The 15,878-nt window shown below is 39.2% G+C and overlaps 1 protein-coding gene across 1 annotated transcript in view; it reads left to right on the top strand.

Moving 5' to 3' along the window:
• The first annotated feature begins 1,271 nt into the window (after positions 1 to 1,271).
• Tmem131 (Transmembrane protein 131) overlaps positions 1,272 to 15,878 on the top strand; it is a 27,076-nt gene continuing 12,469 nt past the window's right edge. Inside the window, exons 1-2 of the mRNA XM_073957381.1 lie at positions 1,272 to 2,578; positions 8,711 to 10,351. Of these exons, the coding sequence (XP_073813482.1) occupies positions 1,901 to 2,578; positions 8,711 to 10,351 (2,319 nt within the window). The 5' untranslated portion in view covers positions 1,272 to 1,900. The remainder of the gene's footprint in view (positions 2,579 to 8,710; positions 10,352 to 15,878) is intronic.

The raw sequence follows: 15,878 nt of genomic DNA, 5'->3' as shown, positions 1-15,878 counted from the left end.
CCCCAAATGTCAAATTATAAAGGAATGGCAGAGCCTCTTTGCAAATCCGCATGCGGAGGCTCTGGCATTACTTTATAATTTAACATTTGGGAAGCAAGCAAAGCAATCGACGATTGATTCTGTTCTGTTCTTTAAGCAATAATGCCATGCTTCTTATGTGTCGAGGCCTTTAGAGAATCCCACTATAGGTCACGTAAAGGGCTGTTTACACCATCTATCAATGTCGTATGAGATGTCAAATTTTCTACCTGCGAATGTTGTACACATAGTGTGACCACTATGAAAATTTTCATCTATCAAAATGATTTGGCAACACATATGTAAATTTTTCATTTAGGGAGCGCTCTATTTGATACGGCATTCTCGTATGTAAACATAAATTTATCAGCTGTTTTCTGGCATTCTAAAAAATTGAAAAACATAAATCTTTTAAAAAAGTAAATGGAATGGTGTTTTTTTATGTTATTTTCAAATCGATTGGTCGAAAGAAGCAGTCTTGCAAATGATTGTTTTGTGGCAAAAACATGAATGCCTCTATAACCCCAAAAACCAATTCTATCACAACAAAAATGCTAGATATTCCTTTTTCATTCAAAAAAATTACAATTTGCGCAAATTTGCAACTCAACAATAAATGTAAACAATGACAAAACAGCTGTTTTTATATTTATAGGTTATGTCATACGAAAATAACGCTTGTAGGTATGAACGCACAAATTGAAAGTTGTATGGACGACGTCAATTTTGACAAACATAGAGAATGTCGAATGGTTGAAAGAAATGACAGCTCATATGACATTGATAGATGGTGTAAACAGCCCTTAAGTAGCACAACAACTCTATTTTGGCCGAAAATTCTTCAAGATGTCAAAATGTTTGTTTACGTTTTCGTACAATTTATTCAAAATAACAAACAAATTGAGGCATAGAAACCACGACGCTGGGGTTTACGCCGCCTTATAAAGCTGAAAACACATCCAACGTTTGAGTAAAGTTTTGTGTTATTTGTGGTAGAAGAATAAAAACAAATTAAACTTGGCAGCACTTTGTCGTTAATTCATCTATTAGAAATGACACAAAACTTTACACAAACGTTAGATGTGTTTTCAGCTTTATAAGGTGGCGTAAAACGCCAGCGATGTGTTTTCAGCTTAATTTTATCATGATTTTACCATTAAAAAAGTAAAGGAACAAAGCTAATAACTTGTCATAATGACATTTTTCCAATGTCCCGCATTCTCCTCATTTTTTGCAATGTTACATTTAATCAGCTGATTTTAATTTATTCTGCAGATTGGCAACTCTTAAACAAAGAGTGTTTTTGATAAAGACGTATAAGTATTACGGTAAAAGAAGCAGAAGAATTATTTGTTTAAATAAAGACCATTATGCAAAAACATTTGCTAATTGTCGACAACAAATTGGAAAAAACAGAAGGAGAATAAACAAATCTACAAGCGACAACCAATAGAAGTCTTAATGAGACCAACGCGACGACGACGGACACAATCTCAGCAAACAGAAGAACAAATCGCAAAAAGGAAGAACAAAAACATCATCATTTTGGTTCATCGGCTGTCAACGTTAGATAGAAGCAGGCAAGAATCAAATCATCCTGTTGTGCTTGAAAGAAGAAGTACAAGAAGTATGTTTGAACGTTTGTGTTGTGAGTTTTTATTTTGAAATAAAAAGGAACAGCGCGACTGCAGACAGACATCAGACACAGAAGAAAGAAACAGAAGAAAACGTATAAAATACTTTAAAGGAGGAGTAGCAGACATTTTGAAATAGAATTTCGCGTTTTGGAATTCTCGTGTGTTTATAAATAAAGCACCACAAGGCAGAAGAACCAACCGAGATCAACCAAATAATATATACAACACACACAGACAAACGTACAATGTTCTCTTATCAACGTTTGTGGTTATCATTGCTAGTTTTAGCTTTTCTTACAACAACAATGTGGTGTTTTGCCAGTGAAGTGGAGATTTTGATTTCGGAAAATAGCAACACGGTCACTTTAAAACATGGTCATCACATGGAGACACAATCCGCAGCAGCAGCAACGGCCACACTTAAAGATATAACAGACGCCGGAGGTGGTGATGGCGGAGGCATTGAAGAAGAATTGGACAATGATATTAGTTTGGAGTTATTGAATCGTTTACGTTTTGAGCCGCCAGAATTGGATTTTGGCATATGGTCAGTGGGTACTGTGCAATCACATACAGTGACTTTGATCAATCAAAATCGCAATCACAGTGTTTATTTAAGTTCAGTAACGACGGGTAGAACACAAGCGTTCTATAGTAGTTTATTTGAAGCGAAAACTGTGCCTCCTAATGATGGCAATGCAACATTCGATGTGGTCTTTTTACCTCGGGATAATGGTGCTGTTAGCACAAATTTACACATACACACATCATTTGGCAAGCTATTGCTAATGGTGCGGGGAGAAGGACGTGAATGTCCGTATAGATTAAAGCCTTTGGTAGGCATAAAGGCTCCATTAAATGCCACATTAATGCCCATGATTCATATGTATAATCCACACGAGAGATCATTGCAGATATTGGAGGTAAGATATTTTGTAAATTATTATAGACCTACCTGTTAACAAAATTTCATAATTTTCTAAGTCCAGCCAGTAAATTCATCTTATGCCTTATTATATCTTAGATAGGGTATTCTTGTCAAAGGATTTGTTGAAGTGGTAGTAGGACTAATGAGCAAATGCTTGAGTCAGGTTAAATGTCTGAAGGCAGAAACACAATGAAATACGCCGCTTTTTTCACGCTCAGTTTCATGTAGAAGATTAAAGGCCAAGTAATACCTAATTCAAATGCTACCTAATTAATTTGAATTAGGTAGTACTTTGCCTTTAGTCTCTTACAGGAAACTGAGCGTGATAAAGCGGCGTATTTCATTGTGTTTCTACCTTTAAGGCTGCAAATTTGACGGCTTTCGTAGCTGTCTTTTCGATCGATATGTGATTATATTTTTTAGGTACTCCGTTGTGATCGTTGTGATTGCTTGCTTAAGTTAGAGCTAAGATCCTTCCCATGGCCCCTTTTGGATGCTTCCATATGTAAACGTGTTAAACTCCCAGCAAAGACCAACCACCCGAAAAAACTTCAACTTTGAAGCTCTTGTACAAGATACATACATATATTACATTTTATATTCCCAAAGATGAATATTTTTGGAAGAATCTGCAATAAGTTTCTTTTTTAGATGAATTTTTAAAAAATTGCTGCCAACAATCGCAGCACCATTTATCCATTTCAGCTGTTTTGTGTTTGTCTGTCACTACTTTTGCTTTAAACTTACTTATCGAGAGCGTTATCTATGTGATAACCAACCTATCTCCCAAAATAAATGAACATTTACTTGCGCGCATAAGTATGTAAATCTGAAAGTTTGTGATAATGAAGAATATGATGATATGTTTAGTGTGGCTCTCCACCATGAGGAAAACTTCAAGCGGGAATATATATAATATCAAATTGTATTCTATATTGGCAATTTTATCTTATAATTTGTATACCCTGTTAAAGAGGGTATATGCACTTGGATATGTCAAAATAATATGTCGGTGAATCCGAAATAACGGTATGTGTTAAAACCTAATTTGCCTTAGACAATTTGGAGTCAATTCTTTTCGACTTATTGTTTTTGTTGTAGCGACGCAAATATGTTCGTTTGAATATATTTTCAATTATCTGGTTCAGGTTACTCTGTGTTCAAATTAAACCTAATCTGCAAACTGGACTGGCTGCTTCCACGAATAATAGGGAGATAAATAAGTGGGTTTAACTGGGCACTTAAACCAGTGTGTCGTGAAGTCCTAATCCACTGAGTACCGCTATGATTTCCTTACCAAATTGGCGCCGCATAGAACGGTATATTGCTTCGTTAGAGATGAACAAGTTTATTTTGTCAGCACCGCATGTGATCCCGCTAGAGACTTGATGACCTTGTCCCTATTTCTGATTTTGGAAGACCCCTTTCAAGAGGTCTTGAATCTATAGAAGAACACTTAAGTAGGTTTTCAAAATATAGAAGATTCTTTGGAGGCTTCCAACGGCACAAGTCAGTCATTACAGTCAAGAGTTTATGAAGACCTCTTAAAAGCCTTCTTTGCGAGTTCTTCCACATATAGAAAACACATTAAAGGGGTCTTTCATTTATAGAAGACCCTCTTTAAGAGGTCTTGAATCTATAGAAGATCCCTTTAAGAGGTCTTCCATCTATAGAAGACCCCATTTAAGAGGTATTTCATCTATAGAAGACCCCCTAAAGATGTCTTCCATCTACAGAAGATCAATTTAAGAGTAAGAGATCTTCCATCAATAGAATAACTTTTGATCCTTCTTTAAGAGGACTTGGATCTGAAGAAGACCTCTACAAAAAGCCTGCCTTTCGACTTCTTCCACCTATAAAGGACCCCTTTAAGAGATCTTCAATCTTTGGGGAAGGCTGTTTAAGAGGTCTTCAATCTATAGAAGACCCTTCAATATAAAGAAACCCCCTTTAAGATGTCCTTTATCTATAGAATACCTCTTTAAGAGCCCTTCTATCTATAAAATACCCTTTAAGAGGTCTTTCATCAATAGAAGACCCCATATAAGAGGTATTACATCTATATGATACCTGTTTAATAGCTCTTCTATCTGTAGAATACCCTTTAAGAGGTCTTTTATCTATAGAAGACCCCTTTAAGAGGTTTTACATCTATAGAAGACCCCGTTAAAACTTCTTACATCTACAGAAGACCCTTTAATATGGCTTCAATCTATAGAAGATCCATTTAAGAGGTTTCCATCTATAGAATACCACATTAAAAGGTGGTCTGCCTTTTGTACCTTCTTTAAGAGGTCTTCCTTCTGAAGAAGAAGACCACTGTAAAAACCTTCTTTGAGAGTTCTTCCAACATAGCGGAACCCCTTTAAGAGTTCTTTCATTTATAGGTCTTTTTAAGAGGTCCTGCATCTATAGAAGACGCCTTTAAGATATCTTCCATCTACTAAAGACCCCAATAAGAGGTCTTCCATCCATAATAGACCCCTATAAGAGGCCTTCAATCTATAGAATATCTCATTAAAAGGGTCGTCTGCCTTTTGGGCCTCATCTAAGTGGGCCTGAAGTAGGGTGTCCAAAAAACCGGTTTTTCCAAACAAAACGGTTTTCGGTTAACCGAAATTTTCAGTTTTTTCAAAAACCGGTTTTCGGTTTTCAAAAATTTTCAAAACCGGTTAACCGGTTTAAACCGGTTTTGTAAAATAGGTACAAAATTGCTCATAATTGATAACTATTTGATTAAAAATGTGCGGCAAGGGGTAAATTAAGTATAACTAATTCTTTATTATATAATTATCTGATAATATCCTTGTTATTTAACATTCAACCTTAAAGTGGAGACAGCAAACATAAGTCAGAAATTGTGCTCTAAGAATAGAAAAAGCCCTTACAAATATACGATTGTGTAACAAAGGAATTAATCTTACATTTTATTAAGTCTGGATTCTCCTTCTTGCAGTGAGAACCTCAAGTTATCGTGCCGGAATCAAAATGTACTTTGTTAAAGTTACCCTTTACAACCTTAAATTCGACAAGTTCTTAGTTTACTGTAATAATTCAAAAACGTATGAATAACGTCATTCAAACAACCGTGTGATATTACGTATACGCAGTATTTTCATAGATCGTTCAATTGAACTATATTGGAGTTGTGCCATTTTACACTAAATATTTTCAAGTTTAAAGGTATCTGACATTTATAATTTAGCCGTACCTTTTGTTAGTTATGTTTAGTTTACTTTCAGGAATACAATTGTAATGAAATTTTAAAAATATTACTACTTTTTTAAAACCGGTTAACCGACACAAATAACCGGTTTTTTCGGTTAACCGAAAATGACGTTTTTGGCGAAAACCGGTTTCGGTTTTGTAACTCAAAACCGGTTAACCGGTTTCGGTTTTGGACACCCTAGCCTGAAGAAGATCACAGAATGGCCTTATACTTTGTAAGATGTCAAAAAAGGTTTATTTGCCGGCAACTTGATGACCTTGTTTCCACTATTGATCTTGTCGCAAATAGCTGTGGCATGCTATCGAACGTTATACCCACAGTCTTAAGGTAGTTTGTGGTTGGAATCAAACACCAACGGCGGGAACATCCTGCCAACTTCCCACGCTTCTGATACGATTTGGGTGTGTGGCTAACAACAAATTGAGGGGGCTTGTCATGTACCATTGAGATTTCGTGCGGGCCCAACGCCTTGAATGATTTCGGATGATGTCTGCAACATGGCCCATTGCAAATTGTGGTGCTACCTAATCGGCTGACAGTGCTTTTATACGACGTACAACATTCATCTTCGCCCTACTACTCTTGCAGTTCTCTATAAATTGGCTAATAACATGAGCACCTCTTTGGATCAGTCACTATCACGCCCTTAAAAGTATTATCCTTAAATCGCGGATTCGAGAGTTTTTGAGACGTTGCCCACCATTTGCTCAATCCTGATGCAATTTTGTGCATTGTGTCAGGTTGTTTATCCACTTTTCCCCCTTATGTGCGCGTCTTCAGGTTTCGTATGACGCTCATTTTCTAGTCCCATCGCTAGAGTTGGGCAATTGAACGAACTAGGACAGTGAACTAGTTCGTTCAATAACGTATGAGTAACATCATACAAACTAACGTGAGATATTAATTATACGCATTTTGTTCATACAAACGACCGGTGTCCAATGAACTAGATTGTGAACTAGGTCGTTCAATTGCCCAACACTACCTATCGCCTCTACTGGGAAATTTGGTCTAATTTCGGTATTCGATCAACAGATTGTCCCGCAAAATGTTCTCAGCTACCCGATGATTTGAGGAAATGGGCAGCTCTGTAAAGAGGTCATTGGTAAATTGTTTAAATCCTTGCCAATCAGCTTTTCCATGGTTCAAAAAAAGTATGGTGGTCAGTGGTTACCAAGTCGTGTGGTTCAAGAGTAAGTTCTTTATCTTCTGGGTCTTCAGGGTTCATATGGCGAAACTCATCACGCTTCGGTTTGAGGTCAGGTCTTCCATGGATAAGTTAGCTTTAAGTATGTTCGACCGTAGTAGCATATCGGTGGCTGATTGATTCATCGGTTTCTGAATCAATAAACTGAAAGCCGCCTTGAGATATTTCACCGACTAAATAATACTTATTAATTCTGCAATCATGAATCGGCCCTGCAATCCGACCCTCTGAGGCTTAAGTCTTCTGAATAACTCAGCTCCCTTCTGATGGCTACAATCTGCCCTCGTATAAGTTTATAATGAGTACATTGAGCTATATCCAAATCTGAACCGATTTCGATATAATTTGGGACACTTATTTCTAGACCGAATTCAGTCAAACATTCCAAATTTCATCAAAATCGGACGTATAAAGCGTGTTTGGTGCAGCAAATACGTGAAATCGGGCGAAAATATATATGGGAGCTATATCCAAATCTAAACCGAAATGCATATAATTTGGCACATTTATTTCTAGACCGAATTCAGTCAAACATTCCAAATTTCATCGAAATCGGACATACACAGCGTGAAAATTCGTGAAATCGGCCGAAAATATATATGGGAGCTATATCCAAATGTGAGCCGATTTCGATATAATTTGGCACACTTATTTGTAGACCGAATTTAGTCACACATTCAAAATTTCATCAAAATTGGACGTATATAGCGTGTTTGGTGCAGCAAATACGTGAAATCGGGCGAAAATATATACGGGAGCTATATCCAAATCTAAACCGATTTCGATATAATTTGGCACATTTATTTCTAGACCGAATTTAGTCACACATTCCAACTTTCATCAAAATCGGACGTATGTAGCGTGTTTGGTGCAGCAAATACGTGAAATCGGGCGAAAATATATACGGGAGCTATATCCAAATGTGAACCGATTTTCACCAAAAGCAATAGCGTTCTTCCTATGGCTAAAAAAATTGTAGTCCCCAATTTTCAGCTGAATCAGACAAAAAATGCGACCTGTACGTTGCGAACAAAAATACATGGACAGACGGACGGACGGACGGACATGCATAAATCGACTCAGAAAGTGATTATATGTATATCCCTAAAAGGAACTATGGGTCTATTTCGTTTCCTTTTGTATGTTACATACAAATGCACAAAGACATAATACCCCTTACCACAGTGTGGTGTAGTGTAAAAATAATCGGTTACGTTCTGAGACACAAATCACCTCTTACTTCACGCCTCAAGTATTTTGTTCACCCCCATTTACTCCTATTTTTTTTTTGCAAATTTCTTGGGGCTAAGATTTATTAGGGTATTTAAAAAGAAGAGTACGCGATAGTCCGTTCATAAAATACTCTGAAAATAAGCGTAAATTGGGTGAACAAAATGCTTGAGACGTGAAGTGAGAGGTGAAGTGTGTCTCAGAACATATCCGATTGTAACATTTATGTTAAAAGAGTAGTTAATGTATAGAGGTTTTTGAAACCGGTTATTATGACCCTATGGGCTAGGTTATTGTATTTGAATAGATAAAAACATATAATCCCTTGTATCCTTGCTGGTACCTTTTAAATACAATCACGAAGAAGATACTAATTCCATACATATCATAGTATTCCTTATTTAATTTTACTTTTCAATGCCTTACTGATATTGAAATAATATCTTCCGTTTTTTTTTCAGATTTACAGCAGCGGAGGTCAATTCCAACTAGAATTACCAAGTGGAGATGCAGAAGGACCACAAGGTCTATGGGAAATACCCCCATATAGTACGAAACCCATAATACGTATACGTTTTCAAGGTTATACAGCGGGTAATCATTCTGCCTATATACGTATAAAAATTGCAGAACCGCACAATGAAGGTAGTAGCAACTATGCTCATAATGATGATGGCGATGAGACCACCTCAAGTTCATCATCATCATCATCGCCATCCTCCACAAAAGAACAAGTATTGGTGGTGCCAGTTGAATTTGAAATATTATCCGAGTATGGCTTGTATGCTGTCAATCCTCTCATAGATTTTGGTTATATTACCATTGATGATGATCAGCAACAGCTGGATCACGCAACAATAAAACCCCTTAAACAAAAACTCTTTCTAAGGCACTCCAAAAATCAATTGGATATAAATAATTTGGAATTTGAATCACTTACATCCATTAAGGGGGTAATGATGGCCTCAAAAGATGCTGATGGTGACAGTGAAAGACGTAATATAGATATCTCCACAATTGCCATAGATCCAAGAGAAATTATTGAGCCAGTCACTTATTTAAATGAAAAACTAAAATTAATACTTAAACACACGACATCGGCATCGGCGGTACATACATATCACAATGTGGAGCTTATAATACGGGCTCATATCTTTAAAGGCTCCTTGCACTATGATCGAAATTCAACACTAATTTTGGATCAGGAAATATTATCACCAACACAAAGGCCAGCTGACGATAATGATGTGGCATTACACATAAGTGAAAATCTACAAAAACAACGGCACATAATGCTGCGCAATGATTTTCAAGTCCCGTTGCTATTTTATAATATAACGACAGAACTTAATGAAAGCTCTAAGCTAAACTTATACCTGCAACCCTTAAAGAGTAAAGAAAACGAAGTGGAAGAAGAAAATGTTGTGGTTTTACAACCAGGTCATACATTGGATTTAATTGTGGCTTTTAGATTAGCCATGCAAAAGCAACAACAGCTACAAGAAGAACAAAAGCAACAACAACAACAACAACAGGAAGATCTCAAAGATCTAATGAGAAATTATAAGACTGCCATTTATGTTTACACGAATATAACAAATTTCCAAATACCCATTGTTATAAGTTCAACACGTTTGTTTGTCACAACGCAAACGTTATCGTTATGGCGCTCAAATAATTCAGTTTATACCAAAGAAATACAACTAAGTTCCGTACCTTTTCGTGAGTTCTCACACAAAGGTTTTATTATTTTACAAAACCGCAATTCAATACCGATAAAGCTGAACAATTGGGATTTTCAAAAAACCTCGGGTATCTATTATGTGGTGAAATTTGCTGGCTCAATACCGGCGAGCGAAATAAATAAAAGTAACGACTATACTGTAGATTTGGAGAAGAGTGATTACAAGTTGAATTCAATATTGGAAGAAGGTGATATAGCCGTATTTGAGGTTAATTTGCTGCCATATACAGAGTTAAGTACAGCCTATCTTAACATAGCGACAACATATGAAAACATAACAATAGACATCAAGTTCAACATTGTCTTTGGCAAATTGGAGGTGGATCAGGAGAAGTTGCATTTTGCCAATTGTTTTCCGGTAAGTGAAGAGATACACTTTTTCATTGTTCAGTTTTAAGGTTAGTTTTCAAAGGAGTTGAAAATGTATGCCATAGGTAGTATAGCTTGTGTTTACCGACAAAGCGTAAATGTACCATCCATAGGTCACTTTTTCCCATTAAGGACAAAGCTGTTTAGTATTAAGAGGTGGTAGACCTTCATATGGTCTTATAAAGGACCTATCCATATATGAGCTTCAAAATTCTGTGGGAAACCACAGATGATCTTTTGAAAAACTAAGGATGTCAGCAAATCTGACTCATACAGTCCGCAATGCAGTTAGCAATGACTCTTGAGGCTTTACTCCCCCCAGTTATCCAGTTGCGGCTCATCAGCATGGTTTTCGTAAGCAGCACAGTACTACCGCAGAGCTGCACGTCATCTTCACACATATTAGTCGAGGAAACGACCAGAACAAGTGCGACAGTACAGTGTTGGTGGAGCTCGGATTATCAAAAGCCTTTGATACTGTCATGGGTCCACGCTGTTTGAAGACATCGAACAGACTATCCTCCAGCCATGTTTGAAACGTTGAATAATCAATTATATTTAATGTTGACGCCAGTCGTACATGAAATTAAGGAACAATAAGTCGAAGCTACGTCGAGTGAAACGGGCGAGTTTGACAAGGAGGGGTGATATCAGTTTTTAAACTCTATCTTTTCTGTATTTCACCCCCTCCAGACGTTATTAATATCATTAAGATCGTGCTTCTATAGACCATTTCTGAAAGAAAGGGTGCTTAGAAAGGGTGCTTCTATAGATTCTTTCTGAAGGAACGGGTGCTTATATAAACCCTTTCTGAAAAAACGGGTGCTTTTATAGACCCTTTATGAAAGAACGGGTGCTTCTATACAACCTTTCCGAAAGGAAGATTCCTTCTATAGAGGAAGGGAGCTTCTATATCCATGCCATTTCTGAAAGAAAGGGTGCTTCTATAGACCCTTTCTGAAAGAAAGTGTGCTTCATTAGACCCTTGCTGAATAAAAGCGTGCTTCTATAGACCCTTTCTGAAAGAACTGGTGCTTCTACAGACCCTTTCTGAAGGAACGGGTGCTTCTATAGACCCTTTCTGAAGAAACGGGTGCTCCTATAGACCCTTTCTGAAAGAAAGGGTGCTTCTATAGACCCTTTCCGAAAGAAAGGGTGCTTCTATATACCCTTTCCGAAAGAAAGGGTGCTTCTATATACCCTTTCCGAAAGAAAGGGTGCTTCTATAGACCCTTTACGAAAGAAAGGGTGCTTCTATAGACCCTTTCCGAAAGAAAGGGTGCTTCTATAGACCCTTTCCGAAAGAAAGGGTGCTTCTATAGACCCTTTCCGAAAGAACGGGTGCTTCTATAGAGCCTTTCTGAAAGAACGGGTGCTTCTATAGACCCTTTCTGAAAGAACGGGTGCTTCTGTAGACCCTTTCTGAAAGAACGGGTGCTTCTATAGACCCTTTCTGAAAGAAGGGGTGCTTCTATAGACCCTTTCTGAAAGAACGGGTGCTTCTATAGACCCTTTCTGAAAGAACGGGTGCCTCTATAGACCCTTTCTGAAAGAACGGGTGCCTCTATAGGCTCTTTCCGAAAGAAAGGGTGCTTCTATAGACCCTTTCCGACAGAAAGGGTGCTTCTATAGACCCTTTCCGAAAGAAAATTTGCTTCTATAGACCCTTTTCGAAAGAAAGGGTGCTTCTATAGACCCTTTCCGAAAGAAAGGGTGCTTCTATAGACCCTTTCCGAAAGAAAGGGTGCTTCTATAGACCCTTTCCGAAAGAAGGGGTGCTTCTATAGACCCTTTCCGAAAGAAAGGGTGCTTCTATAGACCCTTTCCGAAAGAAGGGGTGCTTCTATAGACCCTTTCCGAAAGAAAGGGTGCTTCTATAGACCCTTTCCGAAAGAAAGGGTGCTTCTATAGACCCTTTCCGAAAGAAAGGGTGCTTCTATAGACCCTTTCCGAAAGAAAGGGGGCTTCTATAGACCCTTTCCGAAAGAAAGGGTGCTTCTATAGACCCTTTCCGAAAGAAAGGGGGCTTCTATAGACCCTTTCCGAAAGAAAGGGTGCTTCTATAGACCCTTTCCGAAAGAAACGGTGCTTCTATAGACCCTTTCCGAAAGAACGGGTGCTTCTATAGACCCTTTCCGAAAGATAGGGTGCTTCTGTAGACCCTTTCCGAAAGAAAGGGTGCTTCTATAGACCCTTTCCGAAAGAAAGGGTGCTTCTATAGACCCTTTTCGAAAGGAAGGGTGCTTCTATAGACCCTTTCCGAAAGAAAGGGTGCTTCTATAGACCCTTTCCGAAAGAAAGGGGGCTTCTATAGACCCTTTCCGAAAGAAAGGGTGCTTCTATAGACCCTTTCCGAAAGAAAGGATGCTTCTATAGACCCTTTCCGAAGGAAAGGGTGCTTCTTTAGACCCTTTCCGAAAGAAAGGGTGCTTCTATAGACCCTTTCCGAAAGAAAGGGTGCTTCTATAGACCCTTTCCGAAAGAAAGGGTGCTTCTATAGACCCTTTCCGAAAGAAAGGGGGCTTCTATAGACCCTTTCCGAAAGAAAGGGTGCTTCTGTAGACCCTTTCCGAAAGAAAGGGTGCTTCTATAGACCCTTTCCGAAAGGAAGGGTGCTTCTATAGACCCTTTCCGAAAGGAAGGGTGCTTCTATAGACCCTTTCCGAAAGGAAGGGTGCTTCTATAGACCCTTTCCGAAAGGAAGGGTGCTTCTATAGACCCTTTCCGAAAGGAAGGGTGCTTCTATAGACCCTTTCCGAAAGGAAGGGTGCTTCTATAGACCCTTTCCGAAAGGAAGGGTGCTTCTATAGACCCTTTCCGAAAGAAAGGATGCTTCTATAGACCCTTTCCGAAGGAAAGGGTGCTTCTTTAGACCCTTTCCGAAAGAAAGGGTGCTTCTTTAGACCCTTTCCGAAAGAAAGGGTGCTTCTATAGACCCTTTCCGAAAGAAAGGGTGCTTCTATAGACCCTTTCCGAAAGAAAGGGTGCTTCTATAGACCCTTTCCGAAAGAAAGGGTGCTTCTATAGACCCTTTCCGAAAGAAAGGGTGCTTCTATAGACCCTTTCCGAAAGAAAGGGTGCTTCTATAGACCCTTTCCGAAAAAAAGGGTGCTTCTATAGACCCTTTCCGAAAGAAAGGTGCTTCCATAGACCCTTTCCGAAAGAAAGGGTGCTTCTATAGACCCTTTCAGAAAGAAAGGGTGCTTCTATAGACCCTTTCCGAAAGAAAGGGTGCTTCTATAGACCCTTTCCGAAAGAAAGGGTGCTTCTATAGACCCTTTCCGAAAGAAAGGGTGCTTCTATAGACCCTTTCCGAAAGAAAGGGTGCTTCTATAGACCCTTTCCGAAAGAAAGGGTGCTTCTATAGACCCTTTCCGAAAGAAAGGGTGCTTCTATAGACCCTTTCCGAAAGAAAGGGTGCTTCTATAGACCCTTTCCGAAAGAAAGGGTGCTTCTATAGACCCTTTCCGAAAGAAAGGGTGCTTCTATAGACCCTTTCCGAAAGAAAGGGTGCTTCTATAGACCCTTTCCGAAAGAAAGGGTGCTTCTATAGACCCTTTCCGAATGAAAGGGGGCTTCTATAGACCCTTTCCGAAAGAAAGGGTGCTTCTTTAGACCCTTTCCGAAAGAAAGGGTGCTTCTTTAGACCCTTTCCGAAAGAAAGGGTGCTTCTATAGACCCTTTCCGAAAGAAAGGGTGCTTCTATAGACCCTTTCCGAAAGAAAGGGTGCTTCTATAGACCCTTTCCGAAAGAAAGGGTGCTTCTATAGACCCTTTCCGAAAGAAAGGGTGCTTCTATAGACCCTTTCCGAAAGAAAGGGTGCTTCTATAGACCCTTTCCGAAAGAAAGGGTGCTTCTATAGACCCTTTCCGAAAGAAAGGGTGCTTCTATAGACCCTTTCTGAAAGAACGGGTACATCTATATACCCTTTCCGAAAGAAAGGGTGCTTCTATAGACCCTTTCTGAAAGAAAGGGTGCTTCAATAGACCCTTTCGGAAAGAAACGGTGCTTCTATAGACCCTTTCCGAAAGAAAGGGTGCTTCAATAGACCCTTTCGGAAAGAAAGGGTGCTTCTATAGACCCTTTCCGAAAGAAAGGGTGCTTCTATAGACCCTTTCCGAAAGAAAGGGTGCTTCTATAGACCCTTTCCGAAAGAAAGGGTGCTTCTATAGACCCTTTCCGAAAGAAAGGGTGCTTCTATAGACCCTTTCCGAAAGAAAGGGTGATTCTATAGACCCTTTCCGAAAGAAAGGGTGCTTCTATAGACCCTTTCCGAAAGAAAGGGTACTTCTATAGACCCTTTCCGAAAGAAAGGGTACTTCTATAGACCCTTTCCGAAAGAAAGGGTACTTCTATAGACCCTTTCCGAAAGAAAGGGTACTTCTATAGACCCTTTCCGAAAGAAAGGGTGCTTCTATAGACCCTTTCCGAAAGAAAGGGTGCTTCTATAGACCCTTTCCGAAAGAAAGGGTGCTTCTATAGACCCTTTCCGAAAGAAAGGGTGCTTCTATAGACCCTTTCCGAAAGAAAGGATGCTTCTATAGACCCTTTCCGAAAGAAAGGGTGCTTCTATAGACCCTTTCCGAAAGAAAGGGTCCTTCTATAGACCCTTTCCGAAAGAAAGGGTGCTTCTATAGACCCTTTCCGAAAGAAAGGGTGCTTCTATAGACCCTTTCCGAAAGAAAGGGTGCTTCTATAGACCCTTTCCGAAAGAAAGGGTGCTTCTATAGACCCTTTCCGAAAGAAAGGGTGCTTCTATAGACCCTTTCCGAAAGAAAGGGTGCTTCTATAGACCCTATCCGAAAGAAAGGGTGCTTCTATAGACCCTTTCCGGAAGAAAGGGTGTTTCTATAGACCCTTTCCGAAAGAAAGGGTGCTTCTATAGACCCTTTCCGGAAGAAAGGGTGCTTCTATAGACCCTTTCCGAAAGAAAGGGTGTTTCTATAGACCCTTTCCGAAAGAAAGGGTGCTTCTATAGACCCTTTCCGAAAGAAAGGGTGCTTCTATAGACCCTTTCCGAAAGAAAGGGTGCTTCTATAGACCCTTTCCGAAAGAAAGGGTGCTTCTATAGACCCTTTCCGAAAGAAAGGGTGCTTCTATAGACCCTTTCCGAAAGAAAGGGTGCTTCTATAGACCCTTTCCGAAAGAAAGGGTGCTTCTATAGACCCTTTCCGAAAGAATGGGTGCTTCTATAGACCCTTTCCGAAAGAAAGGGTGCTTCTACAGACCCTTTCCGAAAGAAAGGGTGCTTCTATAGACCCTTTCCGAAAGAAAGGGTGCTTCTATAGACCCTTTCCGAAAGAAAGGGTGCTTCTATAGACCCTTTCCGAAAGAAAGGGTGCTTCTATAGACCTTTTCCGAAAGAAAGGGTTCTTCTATAGACCTTTTCCGAAAGAAAGGGTTCTTCTATAGACCTTTTCCGAAAGAAAGGGTTCTTCTATAGACCTTTTCCGAAAGAAAGGGTGCTTCTATAGACCCTTTCGGGTGCGGTTCCGAAAGAAAGGGTTCTTCTATA

The sequence above is a fragment of the Musca autumnalis genome, unplaced genomic scaffold (genome assembly GCF_047663935.1).
Source record: "Musca autumnalis isolate F117 unplaced genomic scaffold, ASM4766393v1 scaffold_5, whole genome shotgun sequence".
Classification (NCBI taxonomy): domain Eukaryota; kingdom Metazoa; phylum Arthropoda; class Insecta; order Diptera; family Muscidae; genus Musca; species Musca autumnalis.
The sequence above is the reverse complement of the archived record's forward strand: the minus strand, read 5'-3'. Positions and strand labels throughout refer to the sequence as shown.